The sequence below is a fragment of the Dasypus novemcinctus genome, chromosome 5 (genome assembly GCF_030445035.2).
Source record: "Dasypus novemcinctus isolate mDasNov1 chromosome 5, mDasNov1.1.hap2, whole genome shotgun sequence".
Taxonomy (NCBI): domain Eukaryota; kingdom Metazoa; phylum Chordata; class Mammalia; order Cingulata; family Dasypodidae; genus Dasypus; species Dasypus novemcinctus.
The window spans coordinates 63,157,815-63,171,449 of NC_080677.1; the positions used below are offsets into that span (position 1 = coordinate 63,157,815).

Below are 13,635 nucleotides of genomic sequence, written 5' to 3' on the forward strand. Positions count from 1 at the left end.
AATTGGTGAATTATAGGGACTAGTGGACAGCTCAATATGCCCCGCTTGTAGCTGCTCTTCGACGAGGGCAGAGAGAGCTTGTAGCTTGTGAGCTGGCAAGGGCCACTGCTCGACCCAGATGGGCTCTTCTATGTCCCATTCCAGAGGGATAGGGTTAGGTTTTGTGATGAGAGCAGTGGCCCCTATAAGGGGGGGGGCAGCGTAGCTGAGAAGGCTTCTGTGGTGATTCGGGCTTTTAGCTGGCTGAGGACATCTCTTCCCCATAAGATGGTCTGGACTGAAGAGAGGATGAGTGGGCGAATCTGGCCTTCGTGGCCTTCTCTGTCGCTCCAATGCAGAGGCTGGGATATTTTCCAGGAGGTAGCGGCTCCTGTGGCGCCGATGACTTGAGGGCCAGTCTCGAGAGGCCAATGATTAAACGCAGCGACTTCGAAGGGAACACAGGAGATTTTAGCGCCAGAATCTAGGAGACCATCAAGCCATTGCCTATTGATTTTAAGTTCTAAAGAGGGCCTCTGGTGGCGTGAGATAGGCATTGTCCACATTATGGTTTGGGAATTTTTCTGAGGGCCTCTTGAGGGTGGGGCTGAGGCCTGCCCCGCTGGGAGTTTAAAGGCTGCTGGTAATTTTGGGTGGCACGGCAGTCACGGGCCCAATGATATCCTTTCCCACAACGCGGACACGGCGTGGAAGGGCCTCTTGGTCGCCACGGTGGCAAGGCAGAGCGAGGCGCTGGGCCTGGCTGAGGGCACTCGCGAACAAAATGGCCGGGCTGGCCGCATCGAAAGCAGACGGAAGTGGAAGTAGATGAAACGGCCATGGCAGATGCAAAGGCAGCAGTGAGCGTTTTGACTTGCGGGTCAACGTTACGGCAGGCAAGGACCCACTCATGCAGAGCCTTGTCACGTATAGGGAGGACTACAGCCCGGAATGGCGCAAGGCATCCGTCTATGATAAATTCTTTGGCCAGCGCGAACTGGGCATCCTCGCTGGAGATCTTTCGTTGGCAAGCTTCCAGAACACGGGCGACGAATGCTGGGAAGGTTTCATTGGGGTCTTGAAGAAGTTGCGCGAGCTTGGTGGGCTGCTTGGTGGAAACTAGAGAGAACGATCGCTGGATGAGGACTTTTACCCGGTGCCAAAACCCTGGGTCGATTTCGAGATAAGAACGAGGATCCGCGTAGTTGTTGATTCCTGTGTATGCATCAGGCGGGTCTTGGACGCCGGCTTGGGCATTTTCTACGACCTGCCGATCAACAGCCGCTTGGTAGTGAGCGCGCCATTCAATAAATTGGCTTGGCGTTAAAATGGCACGGGCTAAGGAAATCCAGTCATATGGGAGAACGAGCTGGGTTCCTAGCTCTTCAAGGAGCTGTTGCGCATAAGGGCTGCTGATTCCATCTTCCTTTACAGCTTTGCGGAGGGTTTTAATCTCATCCGCTGTAAAGGGCAGCCAGGTTTGCGGCCGTTGCAGCGTGGGCTGCAGATTCAGCGGATACAGCTGGGGGGTTCGAGGAAGCGCAGCACTAGGGGCAACGGTTTGCGCAGGCGGGGCGCTACCGCCGTATGGAGGCGGCTGAGGATAGGCAGAATGCAGCTGAAAAAATGGCGGCCTAGCAGCATCTATCCGGCAACAAAATGGCGGCAGGGCCTTTCCGGGTGTTGGACAAGATGGAGGAGCAGCTACATCCGGTGAGGTATAAAATGGCGCGGGAGTCACTTCCGTTTCCGGTTGTGAACAAAATGGCGCGGGGGGCGCTTCCGGTTTAGCGGAAGATGGCGACCATACAGTTTCCGGGGCGGAGCCGGATGCTGACAGGGCAGGAAGAGGCGGGTAAAGGCGGGAAGAAGCGCCTTTGTTCCCGCCGGCGGGCTCCGGGCCCGGTGAAGAAGAAGCCGGAAGTGCGCCATTTTGGGCAGAGGTGGAGGAAGAAGGCGGAAGTTCGCCATCTTGGGGAGCCGCAGGAGCGGTCTCTGTGTGCCGCGGGGAGCTCGGACGGGGGGGCTCACGCTCGAGGGCGGCCGCAAGTTGGTCAGACAGAGAGTCAGTGTCGGCGGACTCATTGGGATCACAGTCTAGAGGCCGCTTGGGAGAAGCCTCACAAATAGTCTCGGATGGGGCGCCGATGAGACAGGCGCGAATGGCAACGAGAACAGGTAAGAGGCCCGTTGGGAAAGAGCATTTCTCATGCTCCATTGCGGAGGTGACTCGATCTATGAGTCGAGAGTATGTATCTGGGCTCCAGAGTTGGCAGGTGGTGAGCCACGGATTAAAAGGGAGCAAAATGTCCCAGTACTTTTGGAGTTGCCGCAGGGAAACGCGGACTCCGTTGGTGTCAAGCAGGGCAGCGAGGGCCCTAACTTGTGGCGCCTGACGCGATGATAGAGAGGCGCCCATGTTAAAATAGAGGCGGGATGACGGCGAGGGGTCCCTACCTGGAGAAGAGGATGAGCCGTCCGATTCACAGCAGCAGCAGCAGCAGAGAGGGGCCGGGGGAGGAGCAGCCCCACGTTGGGCGCCAAATGCCGTCGGGCTGGAGGGCTTAGCCTCGCTCAGGCCCAAGAGTCAGGGGGGGGGCTCGCTCCTGCCGAACCGCCGGCGGGGGGTACTCCCGAAGGGAGCACCGGTTCTCCAGGCATGGGGGACGCGCGGTTTGGGAAAAAACCACGGAGACCGCTTGAGCACAAGAACAGGTCTGCTTTATTATGGAAGTGCACTAGGTTATATAGGGTTGAGAGGGAGGAGTAAGATGGAGGGAGGGCTAGCTACGGGGCAGTAGTGGGCAGGCTGAAGCTGATGGACAGCTCCGAGGTAAGCAGTTACCAGGAAAGAGGGCAGATTGTACGTTGGCAATATGGGCGGGACTGGCGGGAAAGATAGCGACGGCTGGAAAGGGGAGGAGGGGTGGCGAGAGGCAGCAACAATCATGAACAATGTTTGATGAGATATTTGAGCCCAAAAGTCCAACATTTACATATCACAACTCTTATATGAAAAAATTGGGATTTTAGTTTTTCTTTAGTCCCTTTTTATATTGTAAATTCTGCATTCCTACTATTTTGGGGTGGATGGGATGGAAGGGAATCCCTTTGAAATTGACAGTGATATCAATTGATTTCAATAATAGTCATCTTTTTCAGATTAGCATAGTTGTTTTTGGATAAATATCTGATGAACCTCAAGCATCAAACTCCATTTTTAACTGCTGCTCTCTTTTCAAAATTTGCTTTCCCCCTTCTGTTTAAAATGAATTCTAATCATAGATAAAGCATATGCTTTCTTAGATCAGAAGGAGAGAGGTGGTTGGTCCACATAGAAGCTGTGAGTTTTTTCTGAAGCCTTGTTATTCTTTGCAGAAGTGTTCCTTGTCTTCCTGATCATTGACCATAACTGGTATGAATCGTGGTTTTATCCCTTAGCACCATTTGGTCTGATGATCTTTTCTGTGGCTACTCAGCTTCCTGTCCCCACTCTTTGCAACTTTGGTTCTGCAGAGACCATGAAATCATACTGCATATCATCCAGATAAGCACATTGTAATTTTCTTCTTTTATCAAAATGAGATAATATAGTAGGCACTGTTTATGTAATATGCTTCTTGTAGGCAATGATCTCCACCTTTTACATTTATGTAAATTTGCATCTTCTCTAGAACACTGAGTATAATAAAATTTCTCCACTTGACCCAAAAATGTCCTTTAGGGCTGGTTTCTCCAAACCATTCTTAAATCAGGTCCACAATTTATCTGATGTGTATGCCCCTTTTAATTAATTCTCTTTTAATCAGGTTTAGGTCCTTATCATGTTGAAGAGACAAAGTCAGTTATCCTGCAGAATGTTTCACCTTCCCAATTTATCTGGTTGTTTCACTATGGTGCTGTTTAGCTTTCTTAAAAATAACTTTTCATAATGCAAGTTGCACCTTTATAGCCTTTATATTGTATAATCTGGCTGTAAATTAATTCAATTTAGTAATTTTTAGTTTAGAACACATCTTAGGTAGTATTGTGTATTTCATGTTAATCATGGTATCAATCAAAGTATGCTAGGTAAAGTTGCAGTAACAAGCTACCCCTAATCTCAGTGTCTTACAAAAATGGTTTTGTTTCCTGCTCTCTGCATGATCATCATGGGTCCCCAGCCCCTCTGTCAACACTGTTTCTGCTCTGGGACTCAGTCAATGGAGCAACTCAATCTGGACCAGCAAAGGAAAAAGAGACATGATAAACCATTCCATGACAATTAAAGGTTCTGTTCCGGAATGTGGTGGACACAGTTCTCTTCAGGAATGGTTCGAAGAAGGAATGTAAGAACATTCACATTTATAAATACACCATAAAAATGGGGAATGGCAAATGATGACAAGGAGATGGTTTGCACAGATCAACTGCAAAGAGGAGCAGAGAAACAGCAGTATAGATGGAGTGTATAAAATACAGCCACTGGACCAAAGGGAAAGGAGTGGAGGGCATCCAAAGTTAATCAGAAATTAATGGGTAAGAACCAAGCAATTACCCTGCTTTTTCAGCAGGAACTGAGTTTCTAAAGGACCACATATTCTCAGTGGATGAGGGGAAGCTCTAATTTACAGAACAAATAAGTACCAGGGAATAAAATTGAAAAAGTAGTAGATTTGGGGTGAAAGACACCATTTCACAAACCCCAACACAAATTTTGATTCATGCAAAGATTATAAATAGGTGTTAAAACATTGGGTGGATAGCAAACGGAGATCTGGACTTTCATGGAATGGCAAGACAATGCAAAAATATATTAATTTTTTTAACATTGTGAGTTTAAAATTTTGCACATAACTATATTTTTTTAATCACATAATATTTCTAAACAAACTCTGGACAAATTATGTGAGATTTTGGGTCTACTGTCTTTCTAAACATTTATCATTGTCAGATTCTATTTGATTTTTTTTTTAAACATTTTTTTTTTTTAAGATTTATTTATTTATTTAATTTCCCCCCCTCCCCTGGTTGTCTGTTCTTCGTGTCTATTTGCTGCCTCTTGTTTCTTTGTCAGCTTCTGTTGTCGTCAGCGGCATGGGAAGTGTGGGCGGCGCCATTCCTGGGCAGGCTGCACTCTCTTTTCACGCTGGGCGGCTTTCCTCACAGGCGCACTCCTTGCGCGTGGGCACGCAGGGGACACCCTTGCGTGGCACGGCACTCCTTGCGCGCATCAGCACTGCGCATGGCCAGCTCCACATGGGTCAAGGAGGCCCGGGGTTTGAACCGCGTACCTCCCATATGGTAGACGGACGCCCTAACCACTGGGCCAAAGTCCGTTTCCCTCTATTTGATTTTGACCAATTTTGTTTTTTAATTTTCAAGTGATTTGGTCCAGGTCATAATAATCTATCTGTTTCTTCCTTCTTTTTATCCCAGGGCACACTTGGGGATGGTCAAAGCATTTATCAGCCATCTTTCATGGACAGGGCAGTCCCATGTTAGTATTATGTTTCTCAGTGCATCTCAGGCACTGGGCCCTCTGTTCTGCCTTTGTCTTTTTTGCTTCCTTAGCCAGTAAATACATTGTTTTAGCCTCCCTTATTGCTGCATCCTCTATTAGCCTTCTCATGAATACAAACATTTCTCTTACTTTTCATCATGGTTATAATTATATATTAAAAAAAGCCAACTGTGAGTAAGGTGGGTTTTGGAAGTACTTAAAGTTTAAATTCAAAAATGCCAAACTAAATGGAAATATCCCTGGCAATATCTTTTTATTATTGAAATAATTTGTTCTCTATCAGTGTTATGTGTTTGGGGCAGAAAGATTTCACATCTCACAGAATCCACCTGACCTAAAGTTCTATTCTCAACTCCAACAATTCCCATGTTGCGTCCATCTTCACTACTCTCCCAAAATGGCAGATTACAAAAGACTCCTCTGTCTCCAAATCCAATGGACAATTTTCAATAATTTTTCTTTTCTCCCCAGCAGTATTTGACACAGTTGACCATTCATTTATCCTTGAAGTGTTCTCTTGTCTTCACAAACAACAAGCTTACTTACCTTCTCTCCTATCTCTCTAGTTGTTCCTCAGTCTCAGTTGCCAGCTGCTCCTTCTGTTCTTGACCCCTAAATTTTCAAACATCTCATGACTGTCATTTTGCTGCTCACTCTACATTTTTTCTCTGGGTGACTGTATTACTTCCTCAGATTTAAACACTGTATCCTGATATCTCCAAATTCATGAAGATGACTGGTCCTCTCTTCAGAGTTTTAAACCTTTATGTCCAACTCTTTAATTACCAACTCTGTTTAGATGCCTCCAAATAATTTTTATGTTAACATATCTGAAATCGAACTTTTAATCTTTCCCTTTGAAAATATTCTTCTTTCAGTCTTCTTCATCTTGGTAAATGTCACCAACATCCTTGTATTTGCTGCTGCTAGCATTGGGGAATTAATCTTGACATCATTTTTCCCCATACCTTCACACCAGTTAGTGCCAAAGTATATATTGTATCTAACCACTGAATCCACTGCCCCCACTGAAGTACTGCAAGTCACAGACCTATTTCTCTTAGCCATAGTATTGTCTTCTGATCTGGTTTTGCCACTTCCAATCTTGCCAAATTTGAATCCATTTTCCACAAAACAGACATAGCAATCTACTGACAAAGAAATAAGATGTTATGATTGTCTTCTGGGTTACTCTGGGTTCTCCAAGTGGTAGACACTGAGGCACTATTAAATGTGTATGGATTTTATTAAGAGAAGCACCTATGAGAGAAAATGGAATGGAAGATGGAGAGGGCTAGAAAGTCAGCAGACTATGATACAAATTTGACTCCTAAGAGAAAGAGAGAGGAAAGAAGGTTGAATGTCAGCATGCCTGACTGCTGTGCAGTCTAAGGACAATATGGCAAGGACATGAAAGGAGTCGAAGCTGGCTGTCAGTGAGTAGGATCTATGCCTCTTTGGGACTGATCTGTCTTTTTATGCCTGCTCCTTTGGTTCTTGGCTGAGAGTGGTGTGTGGAAGCATAACCTCAGGGTAAATACCACCGTGGATATCACAATGTAGCAGCTGGGGTCTTTGGACAGTTATGCCCCCTGTTGTTGGGGGACTGTGAGGCAAATTGTCATGGCCACCTGTATTAGTTTCCCAGGGCTGCCATAAAGAATCACCACATACTGGGTGCCTTAAAACAAAATAAAAGAAAAAGTAGAATTCTACCTAATATTGATAAAGTACAAAAATCTATTTGGGAAAAAGCCTACAAAAATGAAAACTGTAGATTGGATAGTAATCTAAGTCTTAGTTTAATAGAGAAGGGGAAGTTTTGGTGCCATAAATTCTCCCTTCATGGTGTTGAACTTAAATCAGTTGAAATGTATTTATGCTTCACAATTTATGCTTCAATACAAGTTTGCTTAATTAAAAATAAAACAAAACAAAACTCACAGTTCTAGAGGCCAGAAGTCCAAAATCAAGGTGTTGACAGGGTTGGGTTCTTTCTGGAGGCTCTGAGTCTCAAGAAACCATTCCATGTCTCTTTCTTAGCTTCTGGTGGTTATTAGCAATCCTTGATGTTCTGTGGTTTATAGATGCATCACTCCAATCTCTGTCTTCCTCTTCACATCACCTTCTCACTCTATGTATTATCCCGTCTTTCTTATAAAGGACACTAGTCATTGGATTTAGGACCAACCATAATCCAGAATGACCTCATCTTAACTTGATTACATCCACAAAGACCCTATTTCCAGATAAGATCTCATTCTGAGGTTCCAAGTAGACATGGATTTTAGGGGGGACACCATTCAATCCTCTACATTGCCATATTTCCTTAAGTCTTAAATAAATAGATCAAAAAGAGTTTAAGTAGATTAAAATGACTGAGGTTTAATGAAGATGAATATTATATAAAAGATGCAGTTGGGATGGTGTAGGAATGAAAGGAATGCCTCAAGTCAGCAGGTACACCAGAAAAGAAACTGGCAGGCATTGAGATAGGGCATAATGATATACATGGAGTGGAAGGGAGAGTGGGAGAGTGGGAGAGGTATAAAACTTATGGGACCTGATAACTCACTCAGTGGAGGGAACAATGGAAATGCTTAGGATCTGACTGACATACTATAGTGGAAGTGCCAAAGATATTAGGAAAGATAGCTGTTCTTAGCAAACAGATGAATATATTTTGGTTCTTATGAATTTGTGGAGGTGGAATGATGTCTAAGAGGAAATATCTAAGAGTAGGTAGGTAAAGGTATAAGTTGAGAATGAAGATGCTGATTTTGTAACAAAGGAGTGCTCAAAACAAGAGTCAGAAAATGTCATGCATAATTAACCACTCTTAGATTATAGTTAGTGTCTCTCTTCACATATAACATAGGTGCACTTTTTGAATGGGGGAAAAGTCAACTTTGCCATTCTGTTTGTAATATGTCTGTGCAACAAGACAAAGCAGCAAACATGAGCCAGTAACCTAGCTCAGCATGAGGTTACCGGGTTCCTGTAAAGCCATAAAATAGTGTTCCTGTCATGGGCAGGGATGGGAGAAAGCAGAAATGTAAGCACTTTAATTCCTACAGAATACTGCAGAATCTGAAAGAGTACATGATCTTAAAGTAGATCTGCTAAGTAGATTTTGAATAAAGAGAAGCTCTTCATGTGTGTGTTGCACAAAGCTGAGTGATTTTGCAGAATTCTCCTCCATAGTACCTCTATATTCTTAAATCAGTTTCTCAGCCTCTGCACTGTTTTGTTGTGGGGACCAGTCCTGTGCATGGTAGGATGTTTAGCAGTGTCCCTGGCCTCCACCCAGATGCCAGTCACACCCCCTCTCACTTGTGACAGTCTCCAGCTAAATGTCCCATAGGTTGCAAAATTGCCACCAGCTGAGAACCAACTGGTTTAAATCATGGCTGTCACCTGCAAGATACACTTGGTCTGCAGAAAGAACAGCTTTTAACATGATCATGTAATGAAGAAAATGTATTAAACAAATTACACATCAGACAAAGAGGATTTGATTTAAAAGCTCCCAACACAGCAAGTTTTGCTGATGAGAGCAGTACTGCAGCCAGGCTTCTGTAGTTGTGCATGAGAATTCTTTTCAATTGCCAGCCAAGTTTTGGAAAAAAGCTACAAGAACAAATGACCATTTCCTTCTGTCTCCTGATACTAGTGTTACTGGATTTTGTCTAGGTTCTTGACTATGCTGCAGAAATGCATTTCAAGAGCACATTGGATTAATTAGGCCAGTAATTTATTAAGGTAGGCAGGGAAGAGAAATGGGAGAAAATAACAGATCATGGGTCCCAGGTAGAGGAAGGGGCTGAAGAATGATAAAGTGGGCTAATTTACAGAATACAATTCCCCGTTAGAGATTATAAATCCCTGGGTTTACTTGTTTATTGATCTAGGCAGTGGCGAAGTAGCCAGAATAAGGCACAAGCAGGCAATGGGACAGGGAGAAAGCAAGACAGAGCAAAATGCCTTTGGGTTGCTTTTTTTTTTTCTCTCTCCTAGCCGCCTCCCCCCCCCCTTCCAAGTTGTCTGTTCTCTGTGTCCATTTTGCTGCGTGTTCTTCTTTGTCCACTTCTATCCTTATCAGAGGCACTGGGAATCTGTATTTCTTTTTGTTGCGTCATCTTGTGTCAGCTCTCCATGTGTGCAGCACCATTCTTGGGCAGGCTGCACCTTCTTTTGCTCTCCTTATGGGGCGCACTCCTTGCGTGTGGGGCTCCCTTATGTGGGGGGCACCCTTGCGTGGCAGGGCACTCCTTGCACCCATCAGCACTGTGAATGGGCCAGCTGCACACGGGTCAAGGAGGCCCGGGGTTTGAACTGCGGACCTCCCATGTGGTAGACGGGTGTACTAACCACTGGGCCAAGTCCACTCCTGGGGTTGCTTTTTAAGCCATTAATTATTCTGCCCCTTTTCTGATGACATGGGAGGAGTCCCAGCTGCTTGCTGGCTTGATTGATTACCCCACCTATCAATCCCCCAGGAGGACCCAATGATAAGGCGCCTGGAGAATATATGAGGCTTCCCCTGGTTTCTAGAGGAAATCTCATTCTGAATTGGATTTCTCGTGAGGGTCTTCCAGCTGCCATCTTGGGGGTACCAAATGACACGTGGCTTCTTGTCAGGTTCCAGATCTGTCTATTGATTCCCTGTCTAGTCTGCTTCACTAGGATCCGACTGAAAAACTTCCCTTTCTGAGTACTATCCATGAGGACATTAATGCCTAAGATTTGGCAAATTAGCCTGTTTCTCATATTATCTTGTGTAGTACAAGAAAAATCCAGTAAGCTTAAATATTAAGGCATTGTACTATATATAATGTTAGAAAAATTCAGTGTGACTCTTGCTTACAAGCACTCAGAGCTAAATGTTTGACGTTAAGCAGATTTAACTCCACCAAAAATGTTTAATTTTACACTTCCGTACTGGTTATCTTTATCTTATCTCTTTCTTCATCTGTATCTTCATCCATTGTTATCTGGTACCTTCACATCTCTACCATTCCCCTTGTCCTTATCACACCAAGATTACCAGACTGGGACTGGACCCCAGGCATCATGGGTATTTTGAGGTTAACTGAGAAAAGCAAAAACTAATTTTTCAGGACCTTTCTTAGAAATGTCACCCAGTATTTAACTTTCTTTGTTTTAAATAGTAAAAAAACTGTGAGAAAAACTCTTAAAGGGAGTTTCAGATACCTCTGTCTCCTGTCCTTCCGCTGGCATTGATAAACCTGCTTTCAGTCACGACTATCCTGGTGTGTACACCAATTCATCTGCTCTGAGTGAGAACCCAGAGAGACCCCTGCGGGGTTTCCTTCAATTGTTTATAGTTTGCTAAACATCTTGGATAAAATCTCTGAAGGTTGGAAAAACACAGGAAGATTTTTTTTTTTTTTGGCAGAAACTCTGCTTTCTTAAACCTCAGTCTCATTAATGTAAATATAATTGATATCGTCTACTTAATATCAGTATAGAATGCTGGATTTTGAAAGCCTTTCTGAATTGCAGTTGGGATTTCTTGGGGAGCCTTGTTGATATTTCTTCCCTCTAACGAAGAGTCTCATCACAGCAGGTCGTCCTCCCTCTATGCTAGTTCCCTGGAGTTAGCACCCTGGCATACCACACTTTCTCCTTCCTCATTCTTTTGGTTTTCATTTGTAGCTTTGTTCTGTGGGAATTCTAAACCTACAGCAAATAAAATGTGGCAGATGTCAAAACTGCTGACACTCTTTCAAAGCAGATTTCGAGAGCAGCCAAATTTCAGGGTTGTGCTTAATTTGAAAAAATTGTTAAGAAAAGTCTTACATGCAGGGAAGCATCTGGGATTTTTGAGAAATGCCATTGGTGTTCCTAGCTAGAGAGAGGAGACTGTGGACCAGGGTGAAATGAAGCAAGCAGATTGCTCTGCATTCAAGGCTTATTTCTTTTTTCTTTTTGTTTTCTTTCTTTAAGTATGTGCCTTTAGCTTTTTTTTTTTTTTTTTTTTGTTCATCATTGAGGGGCTTTAAATTATCACCATGCATTTCCCTGTCTCTCAGGAATTGATGAAATAGTAGTAACCAGAGTGGATTACATTGTGAGGAACCTGTCCCACTGTGCTTAACCTACATCACAGTTACTCCCCATCACTGGTACAAATGGGAAATGGCAGCTCAGAAGAATTATCCTCTTGTCCTGGCAGGAGTTTCTTCAACTCTATGATAATTAGATCTGAGCAGATGGTGATGAGTCCTGCAATGCTTTCTGAATGGATGCTTTTTAATCATTCCTGCTTGGAATACTAATTCTAAGTGGACCAATCAGTTTTAGGCTGTGTAAGTTATACTAAATCTCACAATTTGTCCTAAAAGACTGTTACCAATTGTGATTTCCCATAGTTCAATGGGAGGGCAATTTTCCCTGTCTGCAATGATTTTATTTTAAGTGACTGAAGTGACAGATTGTGACAGATCGGCAACCTCAGAGGCTAGAGACCTGATTACACAGGCTTGGACCCTCTCAGTGCTTTTCCATATATTTAGCCTCTATTAGGAAGATCACTGCTGGGGTCTCAGGTTTGTACATTATTCCCATACACTCTCAGGTTTGAACTTCTGAGTGTCTGAACACCATGTTCTTGGCTGCTGTGGTGCTTGCTGTAGGGCACCACCCAGATCCCTTTTCAGAGCCAGGGCACTCAGTTGCTGAGCTCTTGGCTGCTGATGGCTCACAGTTGGGTGCCTCTCCAGCTAGCAGAAGAGAGATGCTTTGTCAAGGTAACGTCCCCTCCACGCTTCCTCCAGGCACTTATATCTAAAGATTGATCTCAGCGGGCGCTGTACTATCCCAGCTACAGAATTCTGTGTGGGATTGGCTGAGGTGCCTATGCTCAAGCCTGCTGTCTTTACTCCTTTACTGGTATTGTTTCTGAGACAACACACTAATCTTTTTGTATATAAATCTTCTCAGAATCTCTTTCCAGAATCCAAACTAAGGGCCACTTAAAACAAAAAAGTATCAGTGAACGTTGAGTCCTCTATTCATTTTAAAGCCATTTCTCAGTCACAGCCTAAGAATAAATTATAAGGATGTGATAAAGAAATATTTCTTTTGGTACTGGAGATAATATGTTTTTTTCATCATGTAAAAAAGTATGATAATCATGCTGCCAATATTAATTAAGCATCTGATTCATGTTATATATTGGGTCAGAATATGGGTGACATAAAGATGACAGGGTCTCTGATTTTGAGGAGCTCACAGTCTAGGAACAAGATAACTACAACCCCCACCCCCCTCTAAAAACCTATAATGGATCACAACAGTGCCATACTAATATATACCATATTCTGTTATGAGAAAATGAGAGAACTCTTCTCCTAATGAGAGTCATAAAAATTTCACAGAGGGTGAGATGCCATTTGGATAATGTTTTAGAGCAGAGGTTGTTAAACATCTTTTGCAAAGGGCCTGATAGAAGAAATTTTAGGCTTTGCATCTGTATTTTATAGTTACTCAATTCTGTCATTTTAGCATGAAAGCAGCCATTGACAATAAGTAAATGAATCAGTCTGTTTATAAAAGAGGCCTCAGGCCCAATTGGGTTTGTGGTCCAGCAGAAGTTTGCTCCTAAGGATGATTAAGACTTCATCAGGCAGTCCAGAGGCAGTGTGAGGAGGGGAAGATGGTAGAAGAATATACTTACACCGTATTAAGAAACTCACAGATTGAAGTCTGCCTGCCTCCCTCTCTTCCTCCTTCTTTGCCTCCCTCTCTCCTTCCTTCTTTCTTTCTTTGGAGCTGTTTAGTGTAATGGTGCTTCCCATATTCTTATAATTCTTTTTATTACTTAGAAGTTTATTAACTTTTTCTTGCTGGTCTTAACTTTCTTTAGATTACAAAAATGTCGCTATATGTTTTGAAACTTTACTGGAATGAACATTGTATTTCATTTCAATGCAAATGTTCCCTCTACTCTGATCCTTTATTGTAGTTTGGTAGAACACATTTTTATTCCACGTTGATTATGTGCAGTCCTCAAGTCATTATGAAAGTAGTTCTCTAAATTTGCATTTAAGTTTTAAATTGAAGTTTGGACCCTTAGAAAAGAGGATGTTTTGTAGAACTCTAGTTGCTCTATTTCCATCTGTTTATCA

General features: G+C 43.5%; 1 protein-coding gene across 1 annotated transcript; it reads right to left on the reverse strand.

The window, feature by feature from the left end:
- Positions 1 to 544: 544 nt before the first annotated feature.
- On the reverse strand, positions 545 to 2,398 carry LOC139439064 (endogenous retrovirus group K member 6 Gag polyprotein-like). The gene has a single exon (XM_071215515.1). It carries the CDS (start codon positions 2,396 to 2,398, stop codon positions 545 to 547), a length of 1,854 nt encoding a protein of 617 aa, XP_071071616.1.
- Between the last annotated feature and the right edge of the window lie 11,237 nt (positions 2,399 to 13,635).

Bases quoted from the DNA above. Each gene is read 5' to 3' on its own strand.
- LOC139439064 (XM_071215515.1), bottom strand. From the start codon at position 2,398: ATGGGCGCCTCTCTATCATCGCGTCAGGCGCCACAAGTTAGGGCCCTC.